A 16,794-nucleotide genomic window follows, 5' to 3' on the forward strand; every position below is an offset into this window, starting at 1 on the left:
TTTTTAAGATGGGCACTTGAACTAACAACTGTTGCCAATCTTTTCTTTTCCTGCTTTTTCTCCCCAAATCCCCCCAGTACATAGTTGTATATTTTAGTTGTGGGTCCTTCTAGTTGTGTCATGTGGGACACCGCCTCAACATGACCTGACGAGTGGTGCCGTGTCCTCGCCTGGTATCCGAACCAGTGAAACCCGGTGCTGCTGAAGTGGAGCATGCGAACTGAACTACTCGGCCACGGGACCAGCTCTTCCCCTGTATTTTTGAACCAAGGAAGTAGTATGGAGCAGGGAAGAGTGCTAGGCTGCTCCAAGAGGATACACGCGTGTCCTGGGGATTCCTGACCTTGCTCTGGTTGCTTCTGCAGTGAGGCCCTTGAGATGTCATTTCTACCATTGTTTCCCTTCCCCCTATTCAAAAAGCAGGCTTGGCTTGACCTCTTGGCATCCCCCAAACCAGCTATTATCTTATAATCAGAGAACACACCCCAGTCCCATGGAAGGACTTCCTAATTTTGCCTCTTGCTTGAATGAATGAGCCCCCAACTTCAGGAGCTAGAACCCAGAATCCTCATCAGCTCTAGTCCTCTGTCTTACACCAATAATGTGTATTAATGAAGTAATGTGTAATGAGATTCCATTGCTGTTTTAATTTACATTTCCCTAATAGCTAATGATGTTAAACCTTTTTATGTGCTTATGTGCCATCTGTATAGCCTCTTTATAAAATATCTTTTCATGTTCTTTTTCACCATTCATAAAATAAACTCAAAATGGATCAAAGACCTAAAGATTAGGCCTGAAACAATAAGTCTTCTAGAAGAGAATATAGGCAGTACACTCTCTGACATCAGCTTCAAAAGAATCTTTTCAGACACCATAACCCCTCAGACGAGGGAAACAATAGAAAGAATAAACAAATGGGACTTCATCAGACTAAAGAGCTTCTTCAAGGCAAGGGAAAACAGGATTGAAACAAAAAAAGAGCCCACTAATTGGGAAAAAATATTTACAAGTTATTTATCCGACAAAGGGTTAATCTCCATAATATATAAAGAACTCCCACAATTCAACAACAAAAAAATCAAACAACCCAGTCACAAAATGGGCAGGGGACATGAACAGACATTTCTCCAAAGAAGATATGCAGATGGCCAATAGACACATGAAAAGATGCTCATCATCACTAATCATCAGGGAAATGCAAATCAAAACTACACTAAGATATCACCTTACACCTGTTAGAATGGCAAAAATATCCAAAACCAAGAGTGACAAATGTTGGAGAGGCTGTGGAGAAAAAGGAACCCTCATACACTGTTGGTGGGAATGCAAACTGGTGCAGCCACTATGGAAAACAGTATGGAGATTTCTCAAAAAGTTAAAAATAGAAATACCTTATGACCCAGCCATCCCACTACTGGGTATCTATCCTAAGAACCTGAAATCAGCAATTCCAAAAGTCCCATGCACCCCTATGTTCATTGCAGCATTATTTACAATAGCCAAGTCATGGAACCAACCTAAGTGCCCAGCAACTGATGATTGGATAAAGAAAATATGGTATATATATACAATGGAATACTACTCAGCCATAAAAAAGGATAAAATCGTCCCATTCACAACAACATGGATAGACCTTGAGGTATTATGTTGAGTGAAATAAGCCAGTCAGAGAAAGATGAACTCTGTATGACTCCACTCATAGGTGGTAGTTAACATATAGACAAAGAGAACTGATTGGTGGTTACCAGGGGAAAGGGGGGTTGGGGGGAGGGCACTAGGGGTGAAGTGGTGTACCTACAACATGACTAATAATGATGTACAACTGTAATTTCACAAGGTTGTTAACTATCATAATCTTAATAAAAAAATCTTTTCATGTTTTTTGTCTATTTTTCTATTTGGACTTTTTTTAACTGTTGAAATTTGAGAGTTCTTTATATATTCTAGATACTGGTTCTTTGTTGGATACGTGGTTTGCGAATATTTTCTTCCACTCTGAAGCTTATTTTTTTTCCTCTTAATAGGGTCTCTTGTGAAGCAAAAGTTTTTTATTTTTTTATTTTTTATTTTTTTTGAGGAAGATCAGCCCTGAGCTAATTGCTGCCAATCCTCCTCTTTTTTTTCCTGAGGAAGACTGGCCCTGAGCTAACACCCATGCCCATCTTCCTCTACTTTATATGTGGGATGCCTACCACAGCATGGCTTGCCAACTGGCATGTCTGCACCCTGGATCTGAACTGGTGAACCCCAGGCCGCCGACGTGGAACGTGTGAACTTAACCACTGCGCCACCCAGCCGGCCCCAAAAGTTATTATTTTGATGAAGTCCCTTTAATCAGTTTTTCCTTTTATGGATCATGCTTTTGGCATCAAGTTAAGAACACTTTGCCCAGCCCTAGATTCCAAAGATTTTCTCCTGTTTTCTTTTTTTCTAAAATTTTTATACTTTTATGGTTTTTTTTTTCAGAAAGATTAGCCCTGAGCTAACTGCTGCCAATCCTCCTCTTTTTGCTGAGGAAGACTGGCCCTGAGCTCACACCCATGCCCATCTTCCTCTACTTCATATGTGGGACGCCTATCACAGCATGGCGTGCCAAGCGGTGCCAGGTCTGCACCCAGGATCTGAACTGGTGAACCCTGGGCACCAAAGCAGAATGTGCGAACTTAACTGCTGCACCACTGGGCCAGCCCCAGTTGTATGTTTTACATTTAAGTCTGTGAACAATTTTGAAATAATTTTTGTATAGGTGTAAAGTTTACATTGGTGTTCATTTTGTGTGTGTGCGTATGTGCCTATGTCTGTCCACTTGCTCCAGCACCATTTGTTGAAGGGTATCTTTCCTCCATTGAATTGTCTTTGGAACTTTGTAAAATATCAGCTGGGCTTATTTGTGTGGGAAGAGGGAATTTTTTTAAAGAGCAGAGCATAACATGACAAACAACTATGTTCCTATCATCAGAATTGATACAATTTTTAATATTATATTTGCTTCAAATTTTTTTTTATTATAATAAAAGAAAATTCATTCTAAAGTTGAATCCCTTCTAATTCTCACCATCAGCTCTCACCTCCCAGAAGCAGCTGCTCTAGTACTATGAATATGGTGTGTTTCCTTCTAGGCCATTTTGTTTATGCTGTTACATATACATTTGTACCCACGAACAGTATAGAACATTATTTTATATGAGTGGTCTTTGTAATTATTTTTTTGGTTTTAATCAATATATAGGTAAATAATTTTTTTAAAACCAAGTACTACCAAAGAAAAAAGCGATGACAAAATAAACAGCAGTCTTCTACCTTACCCTCAGTTCCACTCCCTTAGTTATCCATTTTCATCTCTTGTAGCTCTTTATTCTTGTATTTTTTCCATAATTCTAAATAAAATGCTTATAATATTTGTTATTGATTTTTATGGTAGGTAAGCATTTAGCTCTTACACCATGTCTCCAGTTCCCTTTTGACTGTTTTCCAACATAATTATGTCACAATTTTTTATTAAATCAACATTCACTATTTACATTACTGTGACTAATTTTTTTATTGCAGAGCTAAGTGGGCTTCTATGAAATGGTCATATATATTAAATCTTATCAATTCCATTTTTTGTTTCTTCTGGAGTTACTATCTAATTTTTTCATTTGCTTTTAGTTTTCTATGTACCTATACTTATTTTTTTCCTATGCTTAATCAGATTTATTTTATACCATCATTATGTTCCAACTGGTCAAATATAATCAATTTTTCATTATTTTTCCTGGAGATCTCACTTGTAGAACTTTTTGGTTTTTTGCTCCAGTCTAAACTGTGGTTGGTCGTTACCTGGACTCGCTCTTCAGCTCTCATCCTGCCATTTCCCCACCCTACTTTCCTTTACTGACTCTTGTTTCCTGGGTTCCATGTCTTTTTCTTTCTTTACTTATTTTTCTATTTTGCTAGAGCATAAAATTCTAGGTTGGAAATAATTTTACCTTAGAATTTTTAAATCAGTACCATTCTAATGCTGCTAAATAGTTGGCGTTATTCTTATTCCTTCTCAAGTCTTTGTAAATGATCTTTTTTTTCTTTGGATAGTTTCAGATAATCTATCTTTCTGTTTAAAAATTTCACAATGATCTGCCTTGATGTCTTTTTTTTCATTCATTTTACTGAGTGCTTGATAGGTTCTTTTACTCTGAAGGTTTGTGTTCTTTAGTTCTAGGTCTTGTTTTTACATTATTATTTTTTTCATTCTTTCTTTCTTTGTATTATATCAATTCTCTCTCTCTAAAATATTCCTATCAGTCTGGTTGGATCTCCTAGATCAGGGATTGACAGACTTTTTCTTAAAAGGCAAGATAGTAAATATTTTAGACTTGTGGGCCTTTATAACCTTTGTTGCAAGTACTCAACTCTGCCATTATAGTGTGAAAGCAGCCAAAGATGGTACTAAACTGATGGGCTTGACTGTGTTCCTGTAAAACTTTTATTTACAAAAACAGGCTAGGCTGTAGTTTGCTGACCACTGTCCTAGAACAATTCCCTTATTTTCTTTAATTTTCTCATTTTTCATCACTTTGACTTTTTGTTTTATATTCTGGGAAATTTCCTTAACTTTCTCTTTCATCTCTTCTATTAAAATTCTTCTTTTTTTTTTAAGGTTTTATTTTTCCTTTTTCTTCCCAAAGCCCCCCAGTACATAGTTGTCTATATATTTTAGTTGTGGGTCCTTCTAGTTGTGGTACATGGGATGCTGCTTCAGCATGGCCTGATGAGTGGTGCCATGTCTGCACCCAGGATTCAAACCAGTGAAACCCTGGACTGCTGAAGTGGAGTGCACGAACTTAACCACTTGGCCATGGGGCCAGCCCCTCTTCTATTAAAATTCTTATTTTGGATGTCATTTTTAATTTCCAAGAGCTTTTCTTCTCTGGTCCTTTTTCATGGTATTCTATTCTTGTTTCATGTATATAGTATCTTTCTCTCTGAGGATATTAATTATACCCTTTTAAAACTCATTTTCTCTTACTCTTTTTTGTGCTTGTTTTTCCCTTTGTATATTTGAATTGGTCTCTTTCGTGTTAGGGGCTTCCCTTAATTACCTAGAGATCCTTAGCTGTCAGGTCACACTTAGTTGTAGGGTTTTTAAAAGCTGTTTGGAAGTGCTGTTTGCATGGGTTAGCGTCAAATTAAAATGATCAACTAACTTGTTGTTGGTGTAGTCCAAATGACAGAATTCTTTTTTTTTTTCTTCTCCTCCTCCCTAAAGCCCCCAGTACATAGTTGTATATTCTAGTTGTAGGTCAACAGACTTCTTTTATGTAGGGCTGTTCACTTTCTCCAGAGAGGAATTCTCCACTGTCTTGCCTGGTAGGTTCTGAACTTAGATATGAGTGTAGGACAGGCTAGGACAAGGAAAAGGGGGCAGGGGATTCTCAATGTCTATCATTCAGATTTTCATTTATTCCTGTTTTTAGCCTGGGTGTCACCTTGCCTTCCAGGATGTGGGAATTTTAAGGGTAAGGGTGAGTCATTGTGTTTCTCTGTAGGTAACTCTGTGTGTCCTAGCTTTCTACACTTGGCCAAGTCAGCCAAAATTGTTCCATCTGTTTTCTCTCTGCCATTGGGGGTTGAAATCTCTCTGTCTGTTGATGTCTCTGGTGTCACTACTGACTAGTTTCTTTATTGTCATTTTAGTGAGGCTACTAGGTAGAGTGGAGTCAAATGTGTTGTCTACCTACCATGTTAAACTGGAAATTGAGATTTATTTTGAACGTCTTTTGAGAAATTAGTAGAAAATTTTATTTGCAGTTCATTTTTTGGTGCTGTACCATTTTTCTCTTTTGAGAATAAAGATGAATGAATTTATTTTGAATGGAAATAAAGATATTTCCATTCAAAAGAGAAAAATGGTACATACTTATCATTAAAAATGTTAAATGAGGGTCTGGCCCGGTGGCGCAGCAGTTAAGTGCCCACGTTCCGCTTTGGCGCCCAGGGTTCTCCAGTTCAGATCCCGGGTGCGGACATGGCACTGCTTGTCAAGCCATGCCGTGGTAGGCGTCCCACATATAAAGTAGAGGAAGATGGGCATGGATGTTAGCTCAGGGCCAGTCTTCCTCGGCAAAAAGAGGAGGATTGGCAGCAGATGTCAGCTCAGGGCTAATCTTCCTCAAAAAAAAAAAAGTTAAATGATATGGAATTATATAGACTAGACAATGAAAACGTCCTATGTCTCCACCCCCAAGAGTAATTGACACCCACCCTTGTACTGCTAGAATTTGTACATAACACATGTACGTTGTCCCCATTTTCTTTATTTTAGCTTGTCTGTTTCATTTTCTGTAGGTCTCCAGGAAACCTAGAGAAGAACCGCTATGGAGATGTACCCTGCCTGGACCAAACGAGAGTGAAGCTGACAAAACGAAGTGGCCACACTCAGGTAGAAGGATAAATGCTGTCTTTTGAGGAGCACTGAGGGAAGTTTAAACCTCTTGCAAAGTGAAGCTTACTAGTACTGTAGTAGAAAGAACATGGACTCTAAGCCAGAGAGAGAAGGTTTGAGTTTTAATTTTGCTATACACTAGTCTGTTACCATAGGCAAGTCTCTATATGCCCATCTCACAGTACTTAGTGGAAATTAAATGAAATACTTTATGTAAATGCTGATACCACAAGGGTGATCGTATATTGTAGATGCTCAATAAATGTTCAATTATTTCTCCTTAGTTGTAAAACCATATTCATACCATCTACCATATTGATGAGTGAATATGCATCAGTACAAGGCAACTGATTTAAGTGACCTCTGAATTTTCCATTTAGAAGATCTGAAAAAATTTTGGATATACGTATCTGAAAAAATCTAGTATATATGTAGATATCTAAGGATAGAGATGAAATGGTCAAATGACTATATTACTTTATGTATTAATTTGATCATATCTGTACATATTAAAATTCACATATATAATAGTATAGATATTTAGTGAACATGTTATTCAGACTCTTCACCTGCACCTTTTTTTTTTTTAAAAGATTTTATTTTTTTCCTTTTTCTCCCCAAAGTCCCCCAGTACATAGTTGTATATTCTTCGTTGTGGGTCCTTCTAGTTGTGGCATATGCACCTTTAACATCTGTCTCTTTTCCTATTTGAGCTACTTTTTGAGTCAATCTAACACAGTTTTCCAGACTACATCATTTTTATTTGCTTTTAAGTACATGCTCACATGACAAGTACATTGTCACTGGAAAGTTTATCCTAAACCAGGAAAATCTACTAGCATAACATTAGTATAGTTTTTTCTTTTCATTCATCCTGTATCTCATGCATCCTCTATAGCATAATCATTTACTTATTACTTTTTAAAGTCCTCTTTAATATAATTTGTTTACAGTAACATCTAACACTTAGAATTTTGAGGTCATTGACTAAAATAGGTGTTATATTTCTTCTTTTTCATTCTGATATAACAGTTCTCTCTGGTGACCTCAATATGCATCAAAAAACCACATTGATTGAGGTTGCTGTTCAAAGTGAAGGAATTTAAATAGTGCGCCTTGAACATGAGACACATTATAGGGACTTGTTATATCTGTCCTCTTTTTATGGGAGATAACTTTTGAGAAAATCATTGCCTTGTATTTGGGCATGTATGTCACATGGGTTGGGACCCTAGGATCGTGATTTTAATCTCCTCTGACCCTGCCGTTTGAAGTGCACAGACTGAATTAATAGCCCTGTCTAGGATCCTTATAGAGGGTTTTCCTGCCAGAGCATTAGCTAAGAGTGGCTGACTGAGGGCAAATTCATCAGTGTTATTGAGATCATCATAGGGGTAAGCTATGAAGGACTTGGGTATAATAGTTGAGTTGGGGCTCTAGGGTCAGAGATATCTGTATTTATCTGTCTTGTTGACTGACTGCTGTGTCTCCAGTGCCTATAACAGTGCTTGGAAGATATCAGACATTCAGTAAATTATTTGTGACTGAATGAGTGAATCCCAGTGTACTAGGAGACTATTCTAGTCATCTTATAATTAATCTGAAGATCATCACTTGAGTTATAATCCCTCTCATTACTGCAAACATTAGCAGAGGCTTTATATCCACGGTAAATAGAGGATTCAGGTTTATTAGTGAATTGTTCACCAGATTTGCTCCTGGAATTATAAAGCTATTAGTCATGGTTTCTGTTGAACATGGCCTATAATATAGTGTGCTTGGTTTGGTTCTTCCTGCTATTTCAGTTTGCCCCCAAATCTATACTTTATTTCTGAGGTCATTTTCTTTCTTTCTTCTTTCTTTTTTTTTTTTTGAGGAAGATTGGCCCTGAGCTAACATCTGTGCCCATCTTCCTCTATTTTATATGTGGGATGCCTGCCACAGCATGGCTTGATAAGCAGTGCTAGGTCTATGCCTGGGATCTGAACCGGCGAACCCTGGGCCGCTGAAGCAGAGTGCGCAAACTTAACCACTACACCACTGGGCTGGCCCCTCATTTTCATTTTTAATATCTGATGATTCTTCTTAAATTGCTGATTTTAATTCCCAGTGCTCTCAGAGACAAAGATGCTGAAAGCTGATATCCTTAGTTATAAAGCAAAAGTAAATCTCTTTTAAAGATGTGACATTTCAAAGCATGAAGGTAGCTCCAAGAGTAGCAACTTATATGTTACTTAAATAATAGTGTTGATTGGCATGTACCAGGCAAATCCTTGTACTTTTCTAAAATGCTTTCTGGCCTAGGTCCTGTAGAGTATACCACTTGAATGTGCTAGGCTGGGCACAGGATGTGCTTTGGCTGACTATGGGTGGACCCTGGATTGAGAAGCACCTGGTTGGGAGTGAGTGAGGCTTTTAGCTTGCTGGATCTGCTGCAGATGGTCCATTAGCTCAGTGAAGGTATGTGGGTCAGGGTAGAACACTAGTAGTATGAGGTCAATACCAGCTGCTGTGGGAGGAGAGAAGAGCAGGAAACTCTTGACTTAATAATTAGTGGGAACAACAAAAAAACAAACAACCTGATGAAAAAATGGGCAGAGGATCTGAACAGATATTTTTCCAAAGGAGATCTACAGATGGCCAACAGACACATGAAAAGATGTTCAGGATCGCTAATTATTAGGGAAATGCAAATCAAAAACTACAATGAGATATCACTTCATGCCTGTCAGAGTGGCTTTTATTAAAAAGACAAGAAATAACAAGTGTTGGAGAGGACGTGGAAAAAAGGGAACCTTTGTACACTGCTGGTGGGAATGTAAACTGGTATAGCCACTATGGAAAAACAGCATGGAGATTCCTCAAAAAATTAAAAATAGAAATACTGTATGATCAAGCTATTCTACTTCTAGGTATTTATGCAAAGAATAGTAAAATACTAATTTGAAGAGATATATGCATCCCAATGTTCATTGCAGCATTATTCACAGTAGCCACAACTTGGAAGTAACCTAAGTGCCCATCAGTGAATGAGTGGATAAAGAAGATGTGGGATACACACACACACACACACACACACACACACACACACACTGCAGAATAATACTTAGACATAAAAAAAGATGAAATCTTGCCATTTGCGACAACATGGATTGACCTTGAGGCTCTTTATGCTAAGCAAAATAAGTCAGATGCAGAAAGACAATTACTATATGACTTCATTCATATGTAGAAGATAAACAAACACAAAGATACAGAGAACAGATTGGTGGTTACCAGAGGGGAAGAGGGGAGGGTCCTGGGCAAAAGGGGTAAAGGGGCACATGTGTACAGTGATAGATAAAAACTAGACTTTCGGTGGTGAACACAATGCAGTCTATACAAAAGTTGAAATGGAATGATGCACACCTGAAATTTATATAATATTATAAACCAAGGTGACCTCAATTTTAAAAAATTAAACAAAATTAAAAGTTTATGTCTTAGAACTTTTTTTTTTTTTTTACAGGGGAAGATTTGCCCTAAGCTAACATCTGTTGCCAATCTTCCTCCTTTTTTTCTTCCTTTTCCCCCCCTAAAGCCCCAGAACCTAGTTGTATACAGTTGTAAGTACTTCTGGTTCTTCTGTGTGAGCCACCGCCACAGCATGGCTACTGGCAGACATGTTGTGTGGTTCTGTGCCCAGAAAGCAAACTTAGCCCACTGAAGTGGAGTGTCCTGAACTTCAACTGCTAGGCCTCAGGGCTGGCTCAGGACATTTCTTGATACATATAAGCAAACATTATTTCTGGAGAAATATCCAGCTGTATTTTTTCATTTTAAATAAAGACATTTGATTCTGAACAAACAAAAAACCAAAAAGAAATAATTAGTGGGAGAATAAGTTGGTAAACTGACTGGCGAACAGACACATATCCACATAACATGGTTTTCACCATGAGATGCAGATGCTTTCTGAAAGTAGCTATGGGGTACAGACAGTTCAGACTGTCCTCCAAGTGATAGGACCCAGTGGAGAAAGGGTGATGGACTGGGGAGTCATTCTGACCTCTCTAGAGTAGAATGGAGTATGGGTTTTCCCTAGTTTGCTATTGAAACTTTTTTTCTTTTGTTCTTCTATAACCCTCCACATCCTCCGCTATCCATCCTAACTGCTAGATACGCTCAACTAGTTATATTATGACTTGAAACTGTAGCTGCATCTTTATTTCTTTTTTATCAACTCTGATTAAAAGATGTTGGCAGAGATCTTGTGAGGAGGTATAATAAAAATAAGAAAAAATTAAATCCTATTTAATTTCTCTGATGGCTAATGATGTTGAAGTAAGTAAGAATGAGGATGCTGGGAGATGGGAGAACGCCCCCAGAAGAGAGTAAATCAGGAGCTGTTCATTGAAACGCCTCCAGATTGGGCTGTTGCTTTGTGTTAATTCACATAGTAATGGAGCCTGGGTGTTTGGCCCATGCTGTTGATGGTACTAGGTATGAAGTGTAGCTTTCTTCCTTCTCCAGGCACACTTTGCCTTTTGTGTGTGGCAGCATGGACAAGATGTTCCTGCTCAGGTTGCTTGGCTTGCTTCCCTTTTGGTTCTGAGCTGTGGTGCTGCAAGTCCTAATGGACTCCATTTTCGTAAATAACAGCTTTATTGAGATAATTCACATACCATACAATTCACTCATTTACAGTGTACAATTCATTGGTTTTTAGTATATTTGCAGAGTTGTGCAACTATCATCGCAATCAACTTTAGAACGTTTTGTCACCTGAGAAAGAAACTCCATATCCTTGGCTATCATCCCCATTTTCCCCCATTCTACCTACTTTCTGTTTCTATAGATTTACCTATTGTGGACATTTCATATAAATGGAATCATACAATATGTAGCCTTTTGTGTCTGGGTTCTTTCACTTGGTATGTTTTCATGATTTATCCATGTTGTAGCTTATATCAGTACTTCACTCCTTTTCATTGCTAAATAATATTCCATTTTATGGATATACCACATTTTATTTATCCATTCATCAGTTGAGTAACATTTGAATTGTTTCCATTTTTTGGCTATTATGAATAATGCTGCTATGAATATTTCTGTATAAGTTTTTCTATAGATATATGTTTTCATTTCCTTCAAGAGTGGAATTGGTAGATCATATGGTAAGTCTGTGTTTAACCTTTTCAGGACCTACCAGACTGTTTGTTTTCTAAAGTGATTGCACCATTTTATATTACCACTAGCAGTGTATGAGGGTTCCAGTTTTTCCACATCTTTGCCAACATTTGTTAGCTATCTTTTACCTATAGCCATCCTAGTGGGTGTGAAGTGGTATCTCATTGAGGTTTTTTTTTTAATTATTATTAAGATTATGATAGTTTACAACCTTGTGAAATTTCAGTTGTACACTATTGTTAGTCATGTTGTAGGTGCACCCCTTCACCCTTTGTGCCCTCCCTTCACCCTCCCCCCTTCCCCTGGTAACCACCAATCAGTTCTCTTTGTCTATATGTTAACTTCCACCTATGAGTGGAGGTACACAGAGTTCGTCTTTCTCTATCTGGCTTATTTCACTTAACATAATACCCTCAAGGTCCGTCCATGTTGTTGTGAATGGGACGATTTTATCCTTTTTTATGGCTGAGTAGTATTCCATTGTATATATATACACCATATCTTCTTTATCCAATCATCAGTTACTGGGCACTTAGGTTGCTTCCACGTCTTGGCTATTGTAAATAATGCTGCAATGAACATAGGGGTGCATGGGACTTTTGGAATTGCTGATTTCAAGTTCTTTGGATAGATACCCACTAGTAGGATGGCTGGGTCATAAGGTATTTCTATTTTTAACTTTTTGAGAAATCTCCATACTGTTTTCCATAGTGGCTGCACCAGTTTGCATTCCCACCAACAGTGTATGAGGGTTCCTTTTTCTCCACAACTTCTCCAACATTTGTCACTTTTTGTTTTGGATATTTTTGCCATTCTAACAGGTGTAAGGTGATATCTTAGTGTAGTTTTGATTTGCATTTCCCTGATGATTAGTGATGATGAGCATCTTTTCATGTGTCTAATGGCCATCCGTATATCTTCTTTGGAGTCTCATTGAGCTTTTGATTTGCATTTCTGATGGCTAATGATGTTGAGCATCTTTTCGTGTGCTTATTGGCCACTTCTTTTATATCTTACTTGGAGAAATGGCTATTCTGATCTTTTGCCCATTTTAAAATTGGGTTGTCTTTTTTACTACTTGGTTGTGAGAGTTCTAATAAATTCTAGATACAAGTCTCTTATCAAATATGTACATTCTATGGCTTGTTTTTTCACTTTCTCAGTGGTGTCTCTGAAGCACAAAATTTTTCAGTTTTAATGTAGTTCAGTTTATCTGTTTTTTCTTTTGTTGCTTGTGCTTTTGTGGTCACATCTAAGAAAGCTTTGCCTAACCCCAGGTCACAATATTTAATCCTATATTTTCTTCTAAGAGTTTTATAGTTTTAGGTTTTACATTAGGTTTGTGATCCATTTTGAGTTAGTTTTTATGTATGGTGTGAGGAAGGGGTCAACTTAATTTTTCTGCATGTGGATATCCAATTGTTCCAGCATCGTTTGTGGAAATGTGGTTTTTAATTGGCCCTTTCCCTGTTCATTTTCTGCCTGACAAGAACAGAATATCCACACCTTGGGTTTTATTTACCTAGTACATTATTTTCCTCACCCAAATGGTGTATTCCATGCAGCTGCAATGATATTTCCATTTTTACCATTAGACAGATTACATCAATGCCAGTTTCATGGATGGCTACAAGCAGAAGAATGCTTACATTGGTACACAAGGTAAGTTAGTCTGCCCCTCACAAGTTGGTTTTGTGTCATCTACCTGTGATTCCTTGCATCAGATGATAGCATAATTTTTAAAGGAAATAGTAACTTGATGTGATGTTGTGGCCACTAGATCCTGGCATTTCATAAAGATTGGGGATTTTTGAGGAAGACAGAGGAGAAGTGTAGAGTTTTTGTACCAGATATTGCTGGAAGCTCACTGCATAGAGATAAACTGGAGATTTGAACACACAACACTACTACAGGGTTTTGGACCGTGTCTTAGTGGTGCCAGCCCAAGGGAATGGGACATCAGAACTCACGGGCTAGTGAGGTGCTCCTAATGTCCAGTAGGAGGCCAGGAGTGGCAGTAGGACTTTCCAGAGATTGAGTCCAACCTATGAATGGGTGTTGCTGTTAAGAGGCTTTTGCTGGTCTCTGTACTGTCAAAGAGCACACCAGCAGTCTTCTGATAGGGATAGTCTGTGCTAGGTCTGACAGTGAAGTACTGGGCTTTAGGCAGATTTCAGACGAAGTTTCTATAAATGCTCCTGTGGGCCCCAGTACTCCCTTTTGACCTGGCTTCTGCCATCTCAAGGAGAATACCAGGTTGCCTTGAAATCGGGTGGGAAGAAATCACAACATAAGAGGATATAACAGGCCACCATATGGACTTAGGGCCCTTTATCCACTGCAGAGCATGGCCAGCAAGAGATCTGGCAAATACCCCCTGAACCAGGTGATCAAACTTAGTATCACCAGTAATGGACTAAACATATATTGTATTCTTCCTGTTGAATCCAGTGAGAACTGTACGACATAACTTATGTTGTGTGTTGCCGGTTTTTAAATCTGAATCTAATCCTGAGACACAAAGCAGACAAATCCAGATTGTGAGACATACTATCAGAAAACTGGCTTAGACTCTTCAAAGTTAATGCTGTGAAAAACAAAAAAAGGCAGAGAACTTTCTAGATGAAAGGAGACTAAAGAGATATGATAACCAAAGGCAATGCATGATCCATGATTGGAACCTCAATTTGGAGGAAAAACCCGTTAAGGACAAACTATTGGGACAATTGGAGACTGTGTTTTAGATACTATTATTATATCAGTGTTTAACTGCTTCAGTGTGATAAGGATATTGTTCTATAGGAGAATGTCCTTGTTCTTCTGAATACTTGCTCGAGTCACATATATTTCATAATGTCTTAAACTTACTTTTAAATAGTTCAGTATAGAAGAAAATATGTGTGTATGTATAGAGAGAGAAGCGCATGTTACAAAATGATAGCTTTTGAGCTAAGGAATGTCTGAATACATTGTACTGTTCTTTCAACTTTTTGTAGGTTTTGAATTTTTCAAAATAAGAGAGAAGTAAAGGGAAAAGGTACTTTGGATACTGGTACATTGGTAATTGGTCTGATAGTCACAGGTTTATTTTCTTCCTCTAGGAGGGACCACTCCCTCCCAAAGGAGTCCTTTTAAGAGCCTGAGAAGAAACAAGAAAACTATCAGGAAAGATTTTTGTTAGGTATAGGATATGATATGATTTGCCTGAGAGTAGGGGCTTTGTTGAGGAGGATGGCCATGGCGTGGATGGGCTTATGGAGGGTAAGGATTGTCTCTAGGGGGCCTCAGAATGCTCCTTTCTCCAGGTTTAGAATGCAAGGGCACTGCTTAGAGTTGCTAATTATGCAGAGATTGTTTCCTTTAGGCTGGCTCTGAAGGCCCCTGTTTCAAACTCTTGCAGGAATATGAGAGAGATTTCTTGAGTCAAGCACTGATCTCCTTTAGAAGGTGTCAGCAGTCTGTTAGGACTGGAACATGGGGTCCGTGATGTTGAGAAGGCTGGTTTGATTTGCCTGGCTAACCTTCTTGGCTATATTCAGTATTCTGATTCTTACTCATAATAATATCTCTACTAATGATATCTATCATCTATTGAGAGTATCTATTATATATCAGGTATATAATCTCCATCTAATTATGGAGACTCTGCAAGGAAGGTTTATTAATCCATGAACAAACTGAAGCCCAAAGAGGTTACGTGACCTTGGGTCACACAGCTAGTAAGTAGCAGAGTCAGAATTTGAACGCATGTCTGCTTGGTTCAAAACTCCTCTCAAGCCAAGTCAGCAGATTGTTTCACCCATGTCAGCATAAACCACAGACTTTATTTCTTTAGAGAAACCTACTGTTAAAGAGTCTTATCTGGGAAGTGCAACTTTCCCTTTTAAATCTCTCTCTTTTGCCTTGAGGAAATTATGACCCTTCTCAGCCTAGCCTGAGTTTGAGTGGTATCTGTGTTATCAGGTGCTCTAATTGGCAACATCAATTTTGCCAGTGGTTTGAATGTGGAAGATTAAGTATATGAGAGCTGCTGTGGTGCAGGATAGTGGGATATAGACAAAGCTGGGAGTCGGAGATGGAGAAAGGGTGTTATTATCTCCTTGACATGCATACTTTGGTAATGCATATCCATTGTAGAAAATTTAGAAAATGAAGCTGAAAATCACTCCTAACCCTAAGACCCATAGATAATGTTAACATTTTGCAGCATCTCCTTCTAAACATTTTTCTGTGCATACAAATAGATTTAGATAAATAAAATACCCAACAAAAGGGGCTCTTTCTGTACTTTATCTCCTTTTTCATTTGATGGTATCTTGTGAATACTATTCGAAAGCATGAAATACAGATCTTAAAACATTACCTTTCCGGACTGCTTAAACTGGGGTTATGCCATAATTAAACTGATCCTTTCCTGTTAGACATTTAGCTTGTTTCCAAGACCTCACATGCTTTTGGCAGTCTCCACTTCTACAAAGACAGAATTCTAGTATTATAAAATGTTCATGCTTGCCAAAAAGCTTTAGTAAAAATGGTAGTGAAATCAGCAGACATGCAGGACAAAATCATCCCTTTGTACTGCCCTCCTTCCCTGAGAGCAGGATAGGAAGAAGCACTGGGAAAGTATAAGAAATTCTCCTGAATTGTTACTCCCTTGATTGAAAGGGAGTTTGTGGCCGACAAGTATCTTCAAAGATCCTGCTGAGTCCCCAGCCCTGTGCAGGTTCTAACTCTAAAAGGAGAACTTGACGGCCTGGCCTTTGCCCTCAGTACCACGTCTACTGAGACATGATTAATTCTCACAAAGTAAAATGACTGGTATAAGACCATTAACATTAAATGGTTAGGCTGTTTTGATCTAGCTGTGCCATCAAGATCTGAGAGGAGAGGAAGCCCTATAAGGAATGTGGTGGTCAGAGAAACCTTGAAGGAAAGGCAGCACTTGAAAATGGGTAGAAAGTGAATGGCATTGGAGGTGAGAGAGACAGCTTGAGCAAAGGAATAGATGTGGAAGTGAGCATCGTGTGTCTAGATTGTGATGAAGCAATTTCTTAGAAATATTAAACTGTCAGGGCATCCAGAATAGACTGGAAGAGAAAGACTCCTATTCAGAAAAGTAAACCAAGACGGTATTACGGTAACTCAGACAGAAGATGATGTGGTCTTCGTGGTAGTGAAATTGGGCAGGGAGACCAGGA

At 38.3% G+C, this 16,794-nt stretch overlaps 1 protein-coding gene and 1 long non-coding RNA gene across 5 annotated transcripts in view; one reads left to right on the plus strand and one right to left on the minus strand.

The window, feature by feature from the left end:
• The window catches only part of PTPN9 (protein tyrosine phosphatase non-receptor type 9), a 78,941-nt gene that overhangs the window by 56,556 nt on the left and 5,591 nt on the right, over window positions 1–16,794 (plus strand). For all 4 annotated transcript variants that reach the window (XM_023653284.2, XM_023653279.2, XM_070233271.1 and 1 more), the window contains 2 exons: window positions 6,331–6,424; window positions 13,192–13,258. In XM_023653284.2, the coding sequence (XP_023509052.1) occupies window positions 6,331–6,424; window positions 13,192–13,258 (161 nt within the window). The remainder of the gene's footprint in view (window positions 1–6,330; window positions 6,425–13,191; window positions 13,259–16,794) is intronic.
• Window positions 1–16,794, minus strand: part of LOC111775722 (uncharacterized) — a 59,882-nt gene that overhangs the window by 41,094 nt on the left and 1,994 nt on the right. The window lies entirely within an intron of this gene.

Source organism: Equus caballus, chromosome 1, assembly GCF_041296265.1.
Source record: "Equus caballus isolate H_3958 breed thoroughbred chromosome 1, TB-T2T, whole genome shotgun sequence".
NCBI classification, from domain to species: Eukaryota; Metazoa; Chordata; class Mammalia; order Perissodactyla; family Equidae; genus Equus; species Equus caballus.